Below are 22,299 nucleotides of genomic sequence, written 5' to 3' on the forward strand. Positions count from 1 at the left end.
AAACATACAATTTTAATACAAGACAGAACTTTGTGTAGCTGTCTTTTTAGAAACAAGACAAATCATGTATGTACAAAAACCTCAGAAGAAGAAACTGAAAACAAACACTGAATTAAAGGCTTTGTCAGGCCTCCTAACTCCCAATCTAGTTAAGGCAACCAAAAATAAGTCACAGCTGGGATTCTCTTAGGTATGGAAACTCTGCCAACAATGAATTAATACTAGATTATATTTGTACCAGGATTTTATTCTTATAATCATGTAATAAACAAAAATAACAAATATGAGAGGAAAATATGAAGTCAGGCAAAAAAAAAGAAGAACCAAAACAAAACCCCAAAAAGAAAAACAAAAATAAATTGACAGAAGAAAGAGCTATGGTGAAACAAAAATGTTGAAAAGAATTATGTCTCATAAGTTAAAGGTGTTCTTTTGATTTTTGAAGTGTACCTTAGCTAAAAATAAACACCATATATATCATAGCAGTTTCCAAAACAACAACAACAAAAATCTTACTTTACTCACAAGGTCAGTATGGATAATTGATCAAGTGATAAGATAAAGATAGCTGAGAAACCTTAAACTAATTGATAGGATGTTTGTTCTTAGTATCTCAGTATCATGGTCACCTCTAGATGGGTCACCATAGTGACAGAACCTTCACAGAAATTTTCCCAGGAGGACAAAGGTACAGATCTCAATGGTAGTCTGAAAATGTGTTTGCAAACGAAGGTCTACAAGCTACCTTTACCTACCTTATGGTTTGTTTTGTATGTCCTGCCATAGCGTGAAACACTATCACACCCATATGCATTGTGGTGGCTCCCTATCCCTCTACATTGTGACAGAGATCTTATGGCTTTCAAACCCTTATGGCTTTATAATCTGAAGAATGAGATTTGAAAGAATTTTAAGAATAACACTGACAGAGAAGAAAAAGCTTATTATGCTAATAAGCCATGTTATCTTTCTTCAAAATGGCTATACAGAACTAAATGACAGAAACCGCTAGTGAGACTCAAGGTGTCAAAATAAAATGTTGTAGAAGAACTTCAACAAAACATACTTATATAATTAGTTTGATAGGCATTTTAACATGGAAATACTAGGCCAGAAGCCCAAAATCATCCCCAATATCCTGTCTTAACCTTTTTTACGAATAGTTTCTAATTCTACTATGAGATAATGGGTAATGCCAGCCAGAAGTACTTCAGGATTTCATCTACTCTTCTAAAGCCTATGACTTGAGATCAATGTGAACCAGATTTCCCTGGGCCTTACTCGGAACAAGCAATATGATCACATGACAATAAATATATTATTATATATTTGTACAGAGTAAAAGAACAAACATTAGCCAAGATGGGTTTAAAGAAAGAGAATGAAAAGGGAAGAGAGAACCAACAGGAAAATAGAAAAACAAAACTGACCTGAGTTCTGTTAAAAGCCACACGTGCAAATACTGCCTGGGAGATTCCTGCTCGTTTCAGTTCATCACGTACCCACTGGTAGATTTCAGAAGACACCTCTGTGTTTGTTGAAACCTGTTGCTCCAAGGGCTTATTCATAGACCTACTGACAGGGGGAGGGTGGTTCAAGTATTGTTGGTTTAAGGACTGCTGGGCTAAAAGTCTGTTCACTGCATACTGCTGGTTCAGCAGCTGGGCCATCACAAGCTGCTGGTTGACCAACTGAGGACTGATAGGCGTTGACACAAGCCCAGGATGCAGGTTCGGAAGAGGCGTCCGGACAGAGGGCGGGCTACCATGAGAGAGTTGCGCAGGGGATGGAGGCTGATCAGCTGTGTTCCCTGGGACCGGCTGCTGGCCAAAATTGACATGGTTGGCACCTTGCTGGGATAGTTCAGAAAAACTATCCATCTCAACTAGAGTGGACAAAAAGTAAAGTCATGTTCAGACAACAATGGGAAGTGATGGGGATCTGATCATTTCTTCATTGAAACAAAAAAAGATTTAGGTAGAGGGCACACTGAAAAAGCAATGAAACCAAGGCCATTTCAAGACAGAGCTCATCAGCCTGTACTTATGTTTCCCTCTTTAGAAAATATGGGACAATACGCTGGATCTCATTTTCTGAAGTATAATTTAGTTTTCAGCATAAAATCTGCTATATCCAAATCCTTTGTCACTAGATTTTAGGATCAAATTGTTACTGATTCTCACTTATTACCCAGAAAGATATATGAGCAATGATGTTTACTTTAAATGTCTTCAACAAGAAAATCATTGTTTAAATGGCAACTAGAAAACCTGAGCTAAGCTATGAAATTAAGCTTATAATAGGCAAGTAAATATTTCCATGTGAGATATGTATATATATATACATATATATATACATACACATACACATATATAAAACTAAACTAGGCAAAAAGTGTAGAAGAAAAAAGTGACATGTTATATATAGTCAACTTTTAAATCACAGTAATTATAAAGTCAACATAATAAAGAAATAATACAATGAATACAATAGTAACAATATAATAATAAGGTCATAACTGACTTTTACGTTTCATACTTTGTCGGCTATCTTATATATGGCTTATTCCATTAAATCGAATTATCATGGATGGTAAGTCTACATGAAAATATTTCTCAGAATGAAGCAAGTGACTTATTGCATGGCAAATCACTATGCCCAATATTGCTACAGCCCAAACGTTTTTTCAAGAAGCTTTAGCTATCACCAGATATTAAAGAAAAACTTGAAAGAAGGAACAGAGGGTATTGTTCAGGGACCACTGTGGTACTGTCATGATTTTGCAATTTACGTTCACCTGTCCAGGGTGGATGTTCATCCCTTGGCCACAACTATCATGTGGCCTGGCTGAGTCAGCTAGTCTATGTCAGCTGCTTTGCTGCTACAAAGAGGAGGTTGATTTGATGTTCTTGACTGGAAAGGCTGAGCATGGAGCTCAATGTAAATAGGTGAAGCTTTCCAAATTTATACCCCACTTCCCATATATAGACTCTATTTTGATCATCGTTTCTCTTTTCATTAAATATGCAGGTTTTATATTTAGAGGAACTTATCATATTGCTACAGTCACTAATATATGCAAAATATAACTAAGAATTGGGGAAGAAATCTTCCATTTCTACCAATGATACTAGCTCAAGTGAGCCATTCACAGAGAATAGTAATTCAAGCAATTATTCCAGAAATGATGCATTGTCTTCATTATAGCCCTAAGCTATAAAAGGCAAAGAATCTGTTTGGGTAGATGGATGGATTTTCTTCAATATTAAAAACTAAAACATGCTCAAAATTTGGGTCTCTTGTCTCTTAAACTCTTTAGGAAAAGTGATTATTGTTGTTACTATTAAATGAATGTAATGAAGATAAAGAGGAGTAGATTTAAAACAGGGCATAATGCTATGCATATTAAATATCCTATTCCTATTTTATTTTAAAATGTATGATCTGGAGATCTGGAAGGTACAAGTATGTGAAAGAAGATATTAATAGAAATTAAAACATTAACTTTAATCACATGGTTAGAACACTAACAAACTCAAAATGGAGAAAAAACCATCATCTAAATACCTAGGCAATATTCAACCTTTACCTGCCATTTTACACTACAGATAATTTGGTCAGATTTCCTGTGTAACAAATGTTGACCTAAAGTTGCATGTTAAAACGGGATACTTCAGTGGCTTTAGAAGTTTACAAATTATGCAATGATAGTTTTGGTGCAGGTGGCAAAGATGTAATTACCCAAATGCCTACTTACCAGAAAAAGCTATATAAAATCATTGATCTCCACTCTTTCAGTTAAGACTTTAATACAGCTTAATTTCCCCTAAAAGTGGGTCCTGTATTATTCTCCCACACAAGAGAAAAAAAAAATCCCCAAAGCATGATTTATCTCAGAGAGAAATCACAGCTAATATTAGTTATTCAAGGCCTGGTTAGGTCTTCACAGAGATGTTAAAAAAATGACAGCTCCCCTCCTCACGCCTCGATTTCCTGCATGTCTGACAACCAAGTCAGTTTGGCTGATTTAAACACAAACATTTATTGAATTTAATTATCTCATTATACTCATCCCATTCCCCACCCCCAAAGAAGCATTCTAAATTGATCTCTAATTGGGCAATCAAAAGACCTGGCTTTAGATGTGACTTTGATAAACCCCCAAATGACACGGAATGGTATGGAGCTACTGCAAGCTACATGTTTTTGCTTACCCATCATATCTTTTGTCTTCTTGAAATGTTTGTACCACCTTCCAAATTCTTGACATTTTGCTGCTGAGACATTTGCATAGTAAGTGCTGTTCACAATGGAAGAAATCATACTCTGTATGGGGAAAGGAGAACATTTGTATTACAGAGACGCAAGAGACAGAACACAGAAAAGATTGCAATTGTGAAAAGTCTTTTTTTAAATCAACTGAGAACTGATGCATTTTGGTTTTACACTTTAGCCTAAAGCTTCAACTTTTTAAAATTTTTCATTAAGGAAATAATGAAATGCTTATTTAAGTAATACGCAACAGCCCATGGAGACCAGGGCAAAGGTATCAAAACTCATGGATTTTCTCTGGCACTAATATGTCAATCTCCATCAATGCTATCTACCCCTAAGCTGGTAATCTTCATTGGTGCCAATGAATCCAAATGCAGGGAGACAACACACACTTTGCTTTTCAGTGTCTGGAGCAACCATCTTTACTTCTCAAAATATGGTTCAGGGAAAAGCAATACGAGCAATCCCTAGAAACCCGTTAGAAACGCACAATTTCGAGCCCTATCTCAAACCTATGCAATCAACAACCATATTTTACCAAGATTCCCAGGGATTAGCATGCACGTTCACATTTAGGAAACATTTCTTACACTTTCATGTATATTATCTGGATTTCAATTGGAAATGTATTAACATTGTTACAAGGGTAATGTCACAGAGATAGAGGAAAAAAATTCTACAAATTCAACAACAGCTTAATCTATAATAAAGATTGAATTCTGAATTTCAATGGACCATATAACATTTATATATATACATATAAGTAAGTACATACATACTTTTGGATACTTACTAAATTTCCCAAGGATTCCCCAAAATAAGAAAATGTTCTATTTCATCATTTTTATCTTTAAAATAAAACATAATTTTTGTGGCAGTACTGGGGTTTTAACAGAAGCCCTCATGCTTGCTAGGCAGAGGACCTTACCACCGAACCACACCACTAAGCCTATTTTAGTATTTTGAGATAGGGTCTCACTTCCTGCTCAGGTGTATCATGATCTACTTATGTTAAAGCTTCCTGTCTCAACTAGGGTAACAGGTGCAAGTCACTGCATCCAGCTCTTAGGTGGAAAGAGGTCTGGCCTACTGTTCTACCCAGGCTGGCCTCAAATCTCAATCCTCCTGTTCTCAGTCTCTCTGCCAAGTAGGTAGGATTGAAGCTGTGAGCCACTGGTACTTGGCTCTTTATCTTTTAACAAAAGCTAGAGAAAGTCAATCACTTAACATATAAAAATGAAGAAACATAATGATTCTAATATATTACTAGAAAGCTGAAAAAAAAAACACCACCACCTCAGTTTTAGCAAATAAATGATTCACTCACCAAAGCTTTTGGTTTTGGTAATTCTGTTGACTTAATTCCAGAGTCTTTCAAACTTGATCGCCCTTCATAGCAACTAAATTAATTCCTACTGGGTGTCAGGAGTGAAACAGCAGTCCAAGTCATCCCTTACTCTTTGAGTAGAAACCTGAGAACTTACTGTTGGCCCATGGGGAAACAGTTCACAGAAGCTGCTTTGTTCCAGCACCAGGGAACAACCAGAAAAGCCAGTTTGGGGACAAAAGAATTTTTATATCATTATCTTCTTGAAGCTATGGCTAATGTAAAACTCTCTGGGCTATGATTAATTCTCCCAACATCCATTACCAGTGTTAATTTTGTAGCATGCATACATTCCTCAGATGTGTAAATTCAGGGGATGGCTCAAGAACTTGGGAGAGATGGGTAAGCTAGAGTTGCATTATTTATGTAAAAGACAAACCATCTCTGCTGAGAGGCCCTTGGATATCTTTATTCTTTTTTTACACTTTCTTCATAGTCATTTCCACATATTATTTCTCTAAAAAGACATTCTTAATGTGCTCGTGCTGTTCTGCCATTAATCCAATAGCTTGCAATTTCACTAAGAGCCTCCCCACAGCCCACAGAGCAAAAAGACACTTAGCGAGGTTGCCAAAACCAGAGCCAGAAGATTACCTGATCCAGTGAGCAATCCGTCAGCTTCAATCACACTCAGTCTTTTGTAATAATGGATCAATAGAGTGATACACTAATAAAACTACTGAGATCTACTGACGGATAATGCATGATAGTCGATGTTCTTCCACTTTGTCCTAATTTTTAAAAAATTGATGATTGCTCTTTACCAAGACATTCTGACAGCTTCTTATAGGTTAATATAACAGAAGACAGAAGTTTAAGCATTAGTTTCTTACTTTTTTACAAATATGTGAAATACCTCAATTCTGTTGAGATTTGTAACAAACATCCAAACACTTGTAGGTAAGAAATTTTCTCTTTGATTGTATACCCAATATATGCCTGGATTGTACTACTGACAGGGTAGGTAAGACCCAGTCTCTTTCTGTAACAAGTTTACCATCTATTAGCAAGTCAGATAATGTTACCAATCACTTCACTTTTGCATATACTAACAGTAAAAAAAAAAAAAAAAGGAAAGCATGGAGGAAAAGGAAGAATCCACAGTGTATGGGGAAAAAAAGCTGAATTTTTCTTTTCTTTTTGCCAGGCCTGGGACCTGGGACTCAGGGCCTGAGCACTGTCCCTGGCTTCTTTCTGCTCAAAGCTAGCACTCTTACCACTTGAGCCACAGCGCCCCTTTCCAGCTTTTTCTATGTATGTGGTGCTAAGGAATTGAACCCAGGGTTTCATGAATGCTAGGCAAGCACTCTACCACTAAGCCACATTCCAAGCCCCCGAAATATTTTTATTAAGCATAGCCTGTATGTAACAGTGCTATGTAGAATCACGCATATGTAGAAAAGCATCCATATGTAATTCATTGTCAACTATTTCCCCCTGCCCCTGTGTAACCCAAAATCTGAAGTGAATTTTTTTGAATACCAACTGGAGTGTGCTTAGAAAACTCTGATTCATGTAAATATTAGCCCAAGCAAGGTATCAATCCAAAGGTTTATAACCCATGCCAAAGCAACTTTTTGGAATCACCATCTTTCTGTACTTTTACAGGGCTGGGAAATATTCTATGCTTCAGATAACCTAGGGTCATATATTTTTACTGTAACAATATACAGTAATCTGTACAATTAAACTGCTCATACACTTTGTTTTTCCTTGTGGACTGGAAACATGGCTTAAACAGAGAGCTAACTATGAGTGAAAGTGTGAGAGTATGGAGCCATGAGTTCAAGCCCCAGTACCAGCACACACAGGATCCCTGTTGTCAGCTTGGATATGACATCTGAGTGGACTGTTGCTTTGCAGCTGCAGGGAAGGGAAACTGCAAATAGAATTCAAAAATTCACGTTCAATATTACAATTTCATATTTGGAAAATCTGAAACACCTGTTGTTTTGGTGACAAATAGGAGAAAGTCAAGATTTATGATTATTTTTCTAGGTGATGGGATGTAGACCAGGTTCCATGTTTTGTGGGAGGTTTTTGTATGCTAATTTTATCTTTATTGAAAAAAGTGATGAGCAGAGTGGGGGGGGGGCTACAGTTACATAAGTAAGATAAATGATTACATTTGTTTTTAAACAATGTTGCCCTACCCTTCATTTTCTCCTGCTTACCCTCGCTACTCCCAACCACCCCAAGTTGTAAGGTTGATATCCAACCTGTGTCAAGTGAGTATCATCATTATATTAGTTCATCCTTTGACCTGCTGTTTCTGTGATTCCCTTTTCCTTTCCTTGGTCAAATAATCTTATATACAACACATAAGGTACAGAAAATTAAGAGAGGTGAAAGAAAAAAAAATCTAAAACTAAAAAATAAATTAATTAAATAAAAACTATGCACAGGACATAACAGGAGCTTCTTCCATATTTTTTAGTTCATCTTGACATATTTCATTACATATGGTTCTATGTATTAAAGCAATTGGGTTGTTGAGATCCCCTGTTAAAAATATCATAAACATATTCTATTTCCTACAAATGATGGAAACCATGCAACCTACTTTTCTTTGGGTCTGGCTTACTAAACTTAATATAATTTTTTCCAGGTCTTTCCATTTTCTTACAAATGAGGCAATATCATTCTTTCTGATGGAAAAACAGAACTCCACTGTGTATATATACATCTTCTTGATCCATTCCTCTACAGAGGGGCATCTGAGTTGGTGCCATATCTTCACTATGGTAAATAATGCTGCAATGAACATGGCAATGCTAGTAACTTTAATATGGCCTTATTTGTGGACAGAAAGAGGGATTGCTGGATCACAGGAGAGCTCTATGTTTAGCCTTTTGAGAATAGGTCCCATGCTTTAAAAGAGAAACATTTCAGATTCTTACACCAATCCAAAGAAGATGTTGATTTCAAAAGCTTGTTCTACACTATGAGTTCATGCAGGACTAGGGCTCCATATTATCTAGCCCAATCCCTGCCATGTATTAAATACATACTGATGTTCATCTAAGGAAACAGAATAGATATACATCTGCATTCATATCCAAGATGTGTGTGGCCTTGAGCCAATTAATTGACAATTTTCCATGCTAAATGGGAATGATAGTAGCACTGATTTCATGGAGTTATTCCGAAAATCCATTCTTTCAGGCATTGTTTTTTCATCCATTCATCATACATTTATTGAATTCCTACTAAGTGCCAAGCATGGGGCAAGTCACTAGGAACAAGTGACCTGTAGAGACATACTTTCTACATCAGACAATGAAAAAAATAATGGATGTGGTACAATTAGCACAGTGCCTGGGACACATCAAGCATGAATTTATGAGATGTTAATTGCTATGACTCCCTTCTGCCTCTTCCTCCTCAACGGGCTTTCATTACACAATTGAATAGATCAGTCAACTATGCTTTAAATAACAGAAGAGTACCAGACAAAATGTTCAAAGTGATATATTTCAGGTCAAATAAAATTTCTATGAAGATTGAAGAAGGTACTAAATAAATTGTTAAGTACCAAGTACGGTCAAGAAATCACAAAGAAAAATACTAAAAGAAAATCGTTACATGTGTACCAACAATGCAGCTTAGCGTATTTTCTGGAGTTAGTCTGCATTCTGCAGCTGATATGAGGAAGGCACATCCATGCCTCTGTCTTGGACACTAGACTTATGCCCTCTCCAGTCTCTGGCTGGCAGCTGCCTACCCATCCTTCAGGTATCTCTCCAGTGCTTCTGCTCCTTCAAGACCCTTCCTAACTTCTCAAACATCCTGCACATAGTGCTACCATGGCATATGCTATACTATTTATTCTCTTCTATGTCAGGAACCATAGGTCTTATCTCAATATGTCCTGGTCATCACAAAGTTAGGCACAACTAGTGACCAACACTTAAATAAGTCATTACTGCCGACAACCAGGATTTCCTCCTTTCTTTTCCCCTTAAAGTTCAAGGGAAATGGTAGCTTAATTGTAACATATAACCTTTAAAATCCACTGCATCTGGTTATCACAAAAGAAACCATACTATCAAGAACCTTTGTTCATTAATTTGCAAAGGATTTCTTCCCAGGTTTTTCAAAACACATCCACACAGATGTCTCGGAAGTTGTAGTGCAATGTAGTTTTGTTATTCCAGTGCTTGCTAGCACTCTTGTGTGCATGCGCCTCTCTCTCTCTCTCTCTCTCTCTCTCTCTCTCAGTCTCTCAGTCTCGGTCTCTGTCTCTCTCTCTCTCTGTATATACATTTCTATGAGCTGTGCAAAGCACTCTGAAAAAGATAAACACTTGCATGCCAAGTTTCCTATTCAGGGGCCAGTCTGTATAAAAACATCAATTTTCTGGTGATAAAATAACCCACCCAACAAAACTCAGGCAGCAGAAGTTCCAAGTTCAAATGCTACTCAGTACATAGTACACCAACCAATAAACAAACTCCAGCTTCCAGTGTGGAGAACTACAATGTGAAAGTCGGCAGAAATTGGCTGAGGGTCTCACAACCCTAGTGTGCCACAATATTCTCATCCTAGGAGCCAAGTTGTAAGCTTTTCTAAGATTCATAAAGCACATGTCTACTCCCTATGAGAAGCTTCAGTTCTTTCTGCGAGTCTGCTGAAGTTCCGATCTGAAAGAACGCCATCTTCGCAGAAACCCCAGTCCTCTAGCATGATACCATCTGCCACAGGCTGAGCTTCCTTTTCAGCCAAATACATTATTTATAACCTTTCTAATTGTGAAAAGGTAAGGGTGGAATTTTCTAAGCCCGACTTACATGCAGTTAGAACATTCTGAACCTTGGCTCAAAAAAATCTGCAGGTCTCTTGATTTGAAAAACAAAAAACACAAGGCAATGGTTGAAGTTACATAATTTTTCCCAAATGTTATCTTCTTTCAAACCCCTGCTAGGAAATCATGGTGTAGGTACATATGTGTAATACATTTGGAAAATGAAGGTAGGTGTTTTTATTTTTCTTCTTGGTATCTCAGTAGCCAATGCATAGGTTTATATGCATTTGGAGACATTCTCCAAAAAACAAAATCGTCAACTGGGGAGGGGAGGAGGTGTGATCTGGTTACCCTTAAAATCGCTTTGTTATGCCTTTAACAACAACCAAAAAAAAACCACCCCAAAACAATGCTAATCAGGTTATTCAATCATTTAAACCAAAACTGTTCATGCTTTTCTGCCAAATCAACCAACCACAGCAAAATCTGTTATCTCTGATTGCTCAGCTTCCAGTCAAAAAAACAGTTAACCCCCACTATACCAAAAGTTTTCCAAAATACCCTCAGAGGACTGTGTGCTCATGGAGAATGAAGAGAAAGCCCTTCCATCTTTAAAGGGTAATAAGCATACTCTACCATATTTGCATATTATGATATACTCTAATAAACTAAACAGCCTGTCCCGGAAGCCAGCAGCTCCCTGGCATCTCATGTGATCTGCCTTTTGGTGCACTTTTATTTTCTCCCCCCAAAACAGGGCTGCAATCAAAACTTGCTGAGGACTTGTGGATGGGGTTCACTGTTCCCTGAGGTGGAAGGAGAAACAGCATCCGAAAAATGGTGGCTCACCCATGTTGAAAGCTTCCAGGCTCCCTCAGCAGAGAGGGCAAGGGCTACAACATCTTATTTACACAATTATCTAAATACGATTAAACAGCTGATGGACAAATATTAAACTGGAAAATGTATAGTCATTTCAGCTTAATGTAATCCTCTTTCTGTAAACACCCAAGATGATTTTTTTTCAACCAGAACAGTCCTGACATCTCATAAGCCTAAGGGTGAATAGCAAGAGATTGTTTTTGATAGTTATAAATATTCAAAAGACATGCAGACCATCTGCTTTCATAATACAGGTAAAGCAAGACTGAAATGGTGACTGCTGTATAAAAATGATTCTTTTAACAAAGTCTTCCTCTCCTCGAAAACTATAAAGACAGATGTCAAAAACTGTTTACACAGAGCAATCAGGAGCGTGCAAAATGTAATATTCCTTTTACACACAGTGCTTGCTAAAGAGATTTTTTTTTCTTTTTCTTCCCATCTGTGTGTTGCAACACATTTCTACAAGTTAAAAACATTTTTTTCAAACAGAGATCTCATGAATACCCAAAAACATGCTATCTGGTTTCTGAATGCTAATTAATTTCAACTAAGGAATCTGAATATCTTTTTCTGTAGGAAGGAATGTATGTTTTGAATTGAATACTCCAGAGAGGCAGTGAGGGGAATAATGTTGCAGAGGTTTCATTCTATAAGGTGAATTTTATGGTTCTACCTTGTCTAGAATATATATCTGTTCTGTCCATGTTTTTCAAATGAAAGCACATCACATTGTTCCTGTCTTTAGTGTAAAGTTTAAAATAAATGTTTTCTGAAATAAAAGCCCACATGCAAGATGTAGAAAAGCCCTTTTACTTCTTAGTCTACACAGAGTTGATATACAAAGCCCTGAAGTTAATTTCCAGGCCCAGGCCACTCATCTTGACAGTAACCTTTTTATGTATAGTATTAATGATGTAGAGACATTAAGCATATTTTAATAATTTTTCAATAAAATAAGCATGTACTGAATAATCTGTCAAACTACCAGCTTTTTTAAAAAATTATTTTTATTTTCATTCATTGAAAATAGCTAACTTCATTCAGTCTGAGCTCTTTTTCCTTTGTGTGTGTCTCGTGCATCTAGAGCCTAAATTTTCACAGTGGATTTTTTAAATAAGTCTTTGGAAAAATTAAAAGTCAAACTTCAATTTCGATTCCACATTCAAGCACAACTGAATCAACCCCACATATAAATACAATTTTTAACAGAAAGCCTCTATAAATAGCATTTTCTTTTAATCCCAAAGGCTATCAAACAGTACAGACAATTTCTCAAAAAAGGTCCATCTTATGAAATTCTGACATGGAACAGATTTCATGAAAATTAACAGGTAGTCCCCATCTGGTATTTGGGGATGGGAAAGACAGGAAACGGGCTTTAAGAAAACGAATAGTAAAATTTCTAAGTGTAATATTCTGTTTGTGCTATGAGCTTACATTCCTCAAATCTTTCCCTCTGGACTCTCTATTAGTTTGTAAGTTACTCTCTTGAGAGATTATAACTGGGGTCTATTCAGGGTCTCAATTTTCTGAGAAGGGGCTAATCACATGCAAATTTTACTTAAACTCCAGTTGACATATAGAAAGCTATTGCCATCTTGATCTATGGGGCAGTGTCTAAAATGGCATTTTACATAGAGTAACCTTGACACACTGCTAAAAATGGAAGTACAATACAAAGCTCCAAAGAAATACCAAAGAATCACAAAGGGAACATATTTAACTCACTATTTTCCTAATAAATTTCCTAAAGAAGAAAATGTAATGATTTCTGCATGTGGAGATTTTATTTAATTGTTCAAAAAGCCAATCCATAACTTTCAAAGAAAATGCTGATGCACAGCTCATAGGGCTCTCTCGTATAACGTAATTTTATAGAATGTCCGGATAATGTTTTCACCAAATTTTCTATTTTGTTCTTTTAATCTTTTCACCAAATTTTCTATTCTGTCCTTTTTGTAAGTATCTAATTAGGTCTTCCCTTTTTTTGCACTGAAATTTGAGTATTAAATAAAGTAAAGACATTAGTAAAAAGTTTAAGTTACAAAATAACTGAAGTTATATAATATTTCAAATTAAGTGCACATAAGCTATTACATGAAGGGAATTGAACAAGATAAATTAATACGCCTTCTAATAATGGAAAGTAACTATGAGCTGTTTATGTCCTGTAGAAGTAACCAAGGAAAAGCTATCGTGACATTCATTCATTCATTCCCACATGCATATTGCAAAAAAACTCCCACTAGATTTGTCTTTTAGAAGGTAAAGTCTCTTGGCATCTTACTTATAATACCATTACTAAGTTAAAGACTACTAATCCAAATCGAATTTTAGCATCTTTTTCATTAGATACATCTGAATCCATCAACTCACTTCCTAAGATTTTGCATCTCAGGCCCTCTGTACTATCTTACACGTTTGGGGAATACTTGCTTATTCCTTCTGACACCCATGTGCAGATAAATCTCTCATCCTGTACAGAGATTAAAATTTCTAACATCTGTGCTTAGAAGGAAAAAAAAAACCTACCAAATTTGCAATAAGTTTTAGCTCCTAGAGTATTTCAAAAAATCTTTAAAGCACAGAATAAAAATGAGAAGTATTCTGAACAATTTGTTTTCTCAAAAGTTCAACAAGAATTGTATTCATTTCCTTACTTATGTAACTGTAACCCCTCTGTCCATCACCTTTACAACAACAAAAAAAAAAAGGAAAAAAAAAAAGGCAATACTAAAACTGGGCTCCATAACTCTTCACAAGAGACCTCATTCTTCCTTTCTTCACCCCTTCTTTGTATGAGCACTGAGATTTTAAACCATGTCGTCTAGATATTAGGAGGGGAAAATGCAGTGCCAACATTTAGGCAAGTACGGGGCCACAGGGACTCTTGAGACACCTACGGGAGCTCTCTCCTACATATTTTCAAAATATGGCTTTTATCTTCAGGACATGCACAAAATCTCAAAAGTTTAGAGCCTAGAGCCCACTCAGATATGATTCAGGACCTCACAGGACCTAAGGGTGAAATCTTGTCCTTTCTGTGTTTGAGTCATCACTGTTAGCTTTTACACCAAGATTTCTTATGGCTACTAAATAGTATCATCTCTGGTTTGGATGTAAGGAAAAAAATCATATTAATCTGGCTTCCTCTCTATCAATATTATGAAAATCCTCCACAGTTTAGAAAAATGCCAATCTCTGGAAATCATCTATTCAGGTGCTACAGAAAGGGTAAGAGCGTGTTGGGACAGGATGCACATCATGAAATAAAGAGCTTCCTCTGTGACTGGAAGGGCTGCTGCTCCAGCAATGGGTGGATATCCCAGTTCCTCAGGGCTCTTTCTGGAATGGCTCAACAGTTATCTACATTTGTAGCTCTCTCTAAATTCAGGTGGTCATGGTCCTTTATACAACTGACATTAAAACACTGTATGTTTACAGCCATAAATGGAGTCCCTCATGCCACATGTGCACTCGAGAATATCAACTGGAATAGACAGTGAGTAAAGTTGGGTGATACTGACCATCCGGCCGTATCAGCACCTCTCACCAGAAATCACTTGGCTCTAATATTAAAATTTCCTCTCTTTATTTTCCCCTTGAATATGAACAGAAAATGGAAAAATGGAGGTGATGGTTTAAAAAAAAAAGAGTGGAACTTGAATAAAACACAGTCAAGACAAAATGGAAATTATTAACCAGGCTAAAATAGATGTTCAATTGCAAAAGAAAAAAAAACCATAAATATACAAAGAAATGCTAGGAATATATTTGCACTTAACTGTAATATATAATTAGGTCTTTTGTCTTTGGGTCTCTTGTACTTCCAAGACTATTATTCTGTTTATAAACATGCAACTTTTGTAAATATATCCAAGAACATTACAAAATATGTAAAGCCATAAGATAACTTGGAATATCAGTAGGTTTTTTAAAGGAAAACCTCGAAGTTATTTGCCTTAGTGAAGTAAAGATAAATGCACAATTAAGTACAATAGGAAAATAGTTTGATGGGATGTTATAGATAAGAGAATCTATAAAATACCACAAAATAATCTGACACTATGTGTTGCTTCATGAAATAAGCATGGTGCAAACCCTGTGAGGTTGTGTAACAATATATATTTAATAAATATTCCTGAGTTCCTAGTAGGTGCCAGGCCTATGGCTGTTTATGATGAATAAAACTTAGTCTCAACACAGTCAATTAATGTTCACAGATAGTCATCAGTCTAAAAATGATTCCATAGCAATGTAGAAGCAATGTGGTTAAGGCAGTTAAAGGAGACACAGAGTTACAGTCGATGACAGTCTCAGAGGCATCTTTGTTCCCTTGGACACTGTCTGTCTAGTCTAAGGTCTATTTGCTTGACTTGCAAATCATAGGACTATTTTCCTATTATAACTATATAGAGTCAATGCCTGTGTATTTCCTTACTCCCATTAAGAATAAGCCATAACTTTAGAATTAATGTTAGATGGTGCTAATAGTATTAATTAAAGGTGAGAGGATGAGCTTACATATACCACGTTCTTTAATTTTTCTGCAAATGAAAATAAAGCTTGCATCAAAATCTTTTATGTAGCAACCAAATTTCTTAAACCATGTGGCATACTCCTGCGGTGTTAAACTTTCAGTATCCACAACTTAGGGAGAAACAAACTTACTGTGTACCTTAGAACTGAAAATATCCTAAGATGCTTAACAAACACTACTCATTTAATTCTCATAGACACACTGAGAAATTGGTATGGCCTCTTTCTCCTTTACAGATAAGGTAACTGAGGCACTGAAAGTCAGTTACCCACACTGACACAGCTGGTGGTAACAATATATGCATTCATGACTGCTGAGATCCAACCTACAGGCTTACTAGCTAAAGAGATGGTAAAGAGAGCAATCCTGTGTGTGAGAATACAAGAGACAGAATGAAGTTGCTGAAGAAATGAAAGAATTATTTCATAAAAAAATAAAATGAAATCAAGTTGTCATATATTAAAAAATATCTGACTTTCAATACAGGAGAAATTTTCATTGTGAGGTTTTCACAAAGTTAATATTTATTTGGGTTTAACCCCACATTTCTGACTGCCTTAGAACAAACATCAGATTAATAGTAAAATAGTGTAAGCCCAGGACAATCAGTGGCACCCAGTAATTAGGGAACAACATAACATGTCTTGTTATCCAGATAAGAATGTGATAGCAAATGGTAATAGCAATTAAAGCTTTAATCTTTTCTTAGCTTCTAGTATCATCTGGTTTGCATCTTTAACCCCTCTGAGTAAACTAAATTAGATTAGCATTTCTATGGGAAGTTATTGCAATACAAGATAATCAATATCTTCCAAAGAAAAAGAGGATTAAAGAGAAAGTTTTCAAATTAAGAATGAGACAAAGAAAAAAAAATAAAAGACTATTAGCAGAAGTCAGCTACCTTCTCTAAAATGAGTGATTCTACAAACTTCTGAATTGTCCATGATGAAACTCGGGCACCCCATAATAATACTGCACATTAGAAAACAATACAATCTTATATTTCTGTAGCGCCCTTCACGCAAGCGTCCCAGGGTGCTTTACAATCATTATGAGTTAAAATTAAAACTGAAGCACATACAATTCCTAATAGAATCATTTTAAAATGCTAAACAGAACAAATAACTTTTAAGTCTAGATTTAAAAGTCCCAACAGCCAGAGCGTTCCTTACTTCAATTGGCAAGTTGCTGCAGAACTGGAGCTACGGCTCTCTCCTGTTATGTTAAAGGCTCTCTTATGTTTTTTATACTCAGAGCATGTTATCATCAAGCAGTTCCAATGAAAGAGGGAAAAATTGGGTGTGTGTCTATCTGTCTGATTATTCTGAACTTCAAGGTTTTGTTTATAAGTTTGGGGCTCAAATCTGGCATGAAATAAAGCAGAGTTAAAAACCAAATATAGATAAGAGTCCAACAACTTTAGTTGGAACTGAGGAAAATAATGCTCAAAGTACTCTAAAACTAGTTCCATTTAACAGGAAAATTAAACTAAGCATGATTTGATTAATTTTTAATGTTAGAAAATATTATTTAAGAGTTTTTCTCAGATCATATCTACTTCTAAGCCTTGGGAATATTTGTTATTCTATGCATCAGGGAAGCGGAGAGGAAATGTTCTTATAATGTAGTAATTTTCTTCGTAGCAGTGATTTTTGAGGTCAAAGGAAAGCTGTTCAGATCTAAAACAAGGCATAGGTAAAAATCTATTAAGTGAAACTACAGTACTTACACATTTCTAAGCACTCTCCAAATTAATCTGACTTAAAGGCTTTCGTATTTTACTATTGTGAAAAGGCAGTAACTACAAAATATTTGAGATGAATTTGTTAAGTTAGATGCTTTATTAAATTTAGATTTTTTATTAATGTATCTGAAAGGTTAAGAGAGCTAATATATCAACCTACCATAAAATCCTTATACATCTAAATCAACTAAAAATGAGCCAGAGATATTAGATTCCGAAAGGAAAACTGACAAGTTGGAGGATGCATTTTTTTTCCTAGATCAGATATACTATAAATTAACACAGAGCAGATCTCTCACTGAGAGCTGAAGGAAGATCTGGAATGATGTCATGACCGACTCAAAAAGCATATTTTATAGTTTTGCAATTCACACAACTACCTACTTATGACTGGTTTACCTTTCCCCTTATAGATCCCACTACTAATAAAATTGCTGTTAGGCAATTACTTATCAGGTGATACTCAGTTATATAGCATTTCACTAAGATTCTCAAGGCTAGCAGGGTAAGATTTGATAAGGAGTTTTATAATTTTTAAAAAGGAAAGGCCCTTTATGGCACTTTCCCTCAAAAATACATGATGTTCAACCAAAAGATTTATCATTATATTCTGGGAACAAAACCCTCCAAGCACATCTCAAACAGAAAACTTTAATTTTAAATGGAATCACCAGCTGTAGCTCTGCCCCAGAGATCTGGTGAGTAACTGCAAAGGTTTGAGCTTTCAAACAGACATGAGAAACTCAACTGCCCACTATTTCCAATAAAAATTCTTAACATGTGGCTCCTACCTGTAATCCTAGCTACTCAGGAGACTGAGACCTGAGGATTGCAGTTCCAAGCCAGCCCAGGCAGTAAAGTCTGTGAGAGTCTTATCTCTGAAGCTGTGGCTAAAGTGGTAGAGCTTCAGCCTTGAACAAAAGAGCTAAGGGACAGCCCATCCAAGAGGTCAAACTCCAGGTCACACACACACACACCACACACACACATACACACACACACACACACACACACACACACACACACACACACACACACACACACACACACACACACACACCTTAACATTAATTATCTTGGGCTTCAAAAGAAAGGGTTAGCTCAACTATGCTTACTGACCTTGAGGATGTGAGAGGACAGGGAAGAGAAGTGCCATGTAGGACTGTACTTTCAGACCATCTGGACCTTCCAGAATGCTGTATTAGTCAGCAGTAAGTCCCCATGGTCTAAATTACCCACCCACCCCCATATCCTCAATTAGGAGTACTTCTGAAACAAGTCAGTATACAAACTAGACAATCAAAGACACAAATGCAAAACACATGTCAAAGAAAATCTCCCATAGTGAGAATAAATACAATTTGAAGCCTGAAGTACTTATCAGTATTTCAGACAAATCAAAGTGTATTATGAAACACATTGTGTTAATGTCAGAAAGAGTGTTTTGTTTCTTTTTAAAATGTCTTTCATGTGTCTATGTGACCAAGAAGGACACCTGGTAAGGTTCCCAGGCTCTGGGTGGGAAGGCTACCTACCTGCTCTATGTGTCTAGCAGTCACTCATTCAGTCACTGGGGCCCAGGTCCCTACCAAAATCTCAGAGTGCTTGAAGCACTCAACACAACCAAAGTGCTGAAAGAAAGTTAACTTAGTACTGCTATTTCAGCCACTCAGTGTGTTATCTGCGTCACCAAATAGGAAATAGATGCCTGACACAGGTACATTGTCTATGTTAAAATTTATTAAACATGTTTTTGCAGTATTCATGGTTGAGCAATATATATTTTGAATAACTGATTTTCTGAATAGAGTTTATAGGCAAGTCTCTCATGGGAAATGCCTATAAGTATTGCTTATAAGCATCTAAAGCATGTAGGTACTGACACTAGATATTTTCTTGAAATAATGTGGTCATTAATATTTATTAAAAATTTGTAAAACATGTCATTTCAGTATAACCTTGTGAGGAAAATAAAAGTTTACAAATCAACACTTCAATAACGGAACAGATTTCTAAGCCATTATTTCAGTGCTATAATTCAGACTGAAAATCAACTGAACACTTGAGTTTATAATTAAATGCCTTTGTAAGCGACTATCAGGCTTCAGGCAATTAACCTAGCTAAATGCTAAGCTTTAGGAGGACAGGGCAGTTTCTTTTATTATCTATTTTGTTAGTAACTAATAAAAAAAAACTAACATCAGATCCCTGACTGTAGTCAGGAAAAGGAAAAATTCAAAAACCACCTTCTCAATGTGGCTTCTAAATGGTATATTCAAGTTCATTGCCCTTTTACTAACTGGAAATACAAACAACTATTCTCATTCACTTTAGGTAGGACTTGCCTTTTTTCAGGTGAGATATGACATAGAGAATGACCCAGTCCTTGAAAAAAGAGTTGGTGGAGTGTCTGTGTGTGTGCCAGGTGCACAGGTAAGTATGCACACGTACACACACATGTATGTGGTAAAGGTGGGAAGGTAAAAATGTACACAGCAAATTAAAATCTCTCAGTAATACTTGACTTCAACATTTTTAAAAGGAAACATTTGGCTAGCACAAATAACAGTTGAACTTTTACTTATGGTCCTCTATCCTTGTATCTCAATGTACCTAATGCTTAAATTCAATTTCTAAAATTCTAGGTGGGGGATAGCGCAAAAAATTTAGTGTTCTGTTTATAAACCAAAATGTTTAAGAACTCCCAATTACCTCCTAATCCATAACCCTCAAATGTTTCATGATCGGCTTTCTTATCCCTGAATCAGACTATTTTCTCCTACTTAGCTGCAGTTCAGAAAGTAACAGCCAACTTATCTAACCACATCTACTGAAAAAAGCAAAAGCAACAACAAAACACCCAACCTCAGATCTATAATGAGCTAAGCATTTTTACATCTTAGAACATTTTGCAAAAATAAACAAACACGTGACATAGAGAACTTAATAAACACACATCCATCTATTTCGACAGATTTATGATGGGAAGGAAATAACAGAAATAAAAGTATGAGTTGTAAATCAAAACACATATATACTTATGGAATTTCTGCAGCTGGAGAAAACCTTGCAAATATTATCAGAGAAAACATTATTGCACCAAAACATAAGTAAAATTATAAAATCAACCTTCTTTAAGATTTACCATTGAGCACGGGTATAGATTAGAAAATGAGCAGACTTATATGTCAGTCGTTAACCAGGATCTCGATTTTAATCTGTAGGGATACTAGTTCCTTTATTTTTCAGAGGAGGAACCTAGGAAAACTAATCCCTTCTACTTCTAAGAACCCAGGTCCAACTAGACTTTGCTGAGCAAGTATCAGACAATCCTTCTAAGAGTGCTGGAGGCAGGGTTTGTTAAGCATCCCAGGCAAATTCCTCATAGTTCCCACACCCATTCAGCCTAGCTTCTATTCCAGGGATGCTTTCTGCTACATGTAATATTTTAAAACCCTTCAGACATTTTTGGTGCTAAGGTATTTTAATGTATAAAGCAAAACCACCCTTAATATATAGTAAACTATATACTGAATTATATGCTAAAAGTTCTCATATGTGTGAATCAAAAAGCTTAACAGAGAAGGAACGGTTTAACACAGAATCTCTTGGTCTTAGTTTATTTGTAAAAGAGTGAAGCAGTCCTGATTTGCTAGGCATTCTTCATCATATCAGCTATAGCATCAAATCTCAAACACAGGAAAAACAGCAGTTTTTTCAAACTCAGCATACACTTTTGGCATAGGCCTTGGGGAGCCTATCTCTCTCCTCTCTGCTAAACTTCAGAAAGAAAAAAGGTAATGAAGAAACATATGGACACTAAGTTACAGTGGAAATATTCCGTGTCTCAGATTCATGGATTCATTGTAGAGAAAGAAAAAAAAGAACTTCCTCCTTTAGACAAGTAAGCTGTTTTCAAAATAATAAATTCTCACTTTTAATACATTTTCCCCAAAACTTATTGTAATAACTCATGTTGAAATCACCACTTTGTATGGTGGGTCTCCTGCAACACACACCATGTATTCTCAACCTTCTCTACAGAAATTCACTAATGTTAAGACAACCAACCAAGTAGTGAATTTTATTTTGTCATTCTATTTCATGTTTTCATTGTCTGTATTCAATGCACTTGACACAATGACAGTAAGAACTTCACCCTTGTATTTTATATATCAGCTACAGTGAGGAAGAGCTTATTAGCTGAATGATGTCCTTTAACAAGCAACTCTCTTTAATAAATATTTGTACCAGCATCCTTTTCTCCAGTCCATAGTAAATGCCTGAAGTCTTTGTCTGAACTTGTTTCCCAAACCAAAGCTATATTTAATAACAGGAAGATAAGACAGATTCCTATATTGAATGTTTAAATTATGCTTTAACTCTCAGTAAAAAAAAAAGTTTATTTCCAGGTTATATGAAATGTTCAAATGCTAATAATCAAGTAGCAGACTATCTAGAGTTGTCTACAAAACCCTAAGTCCCAGGAGTAAGTCACCCTGTTTTCATTATGTCATCCTTTTGATTTAACTGTGTTTAATTAGCTTAAATTATTTTTATTTGATGGTTATATATTCACAACCTCTTTTTATTTCAAAGGAGAGAAATTAGATTAGGTGAAGGTATAACTTGATTGCAAAAGAAGTTTGCTCTATATTGCAAGAAATGGGTATTGGACAACATAGAGAATATTTTAATCTGTGGATACAGCTTAACTGCTAATT

The 22,299-nt window shown here is 35.9% G+C and overlaps 1 protein-coding gene across 8 annotated transcripts in view; it reads right to left on the bottom strand.

Moving 5' to 3' along the window:
* Satb1 (SATB homeobox 1) overlaps positions 1-22,299 on the bottom strand; it is a 102,428-nt gene that overhangs the window by 48,759 nt on the left and 31,370 nt on the right. For all 8 annotated transcript variants that reach the window (XM_048355938.1, XM_048355940.1, XM_048355939.1 and 5 more), the window contains exons 6-7: positions 4,215-4,326; positions 1,431-1,885 (exon numbers count right to left, since the gene is read on the bottom strand). In XM_048355938.1, coding sequence (XP_048211895.1) covers positions 1,431-1,885; positions 4,215-4,326 — 567 coding nt within the window. The remainder of the gene's footprint in view (positions 1-1,430; positions 1,886-4,214; positions 4,327-22,299) is intronic.

Source organism: Perognathus longimembris, chromosome 10, assembly GCF_023159225.1.
Source record: "Perognathus longimembris pacificus isolate PPM17 chromosome 10, ASM2315922v1, whole genome shotgun sequence".
Lineage (NCBI taxonomy): Eukaryota > Metazoa > Chordata > Mammalia > Rodentia > Heteromyidae > Perognathus > Perognathus longimembris.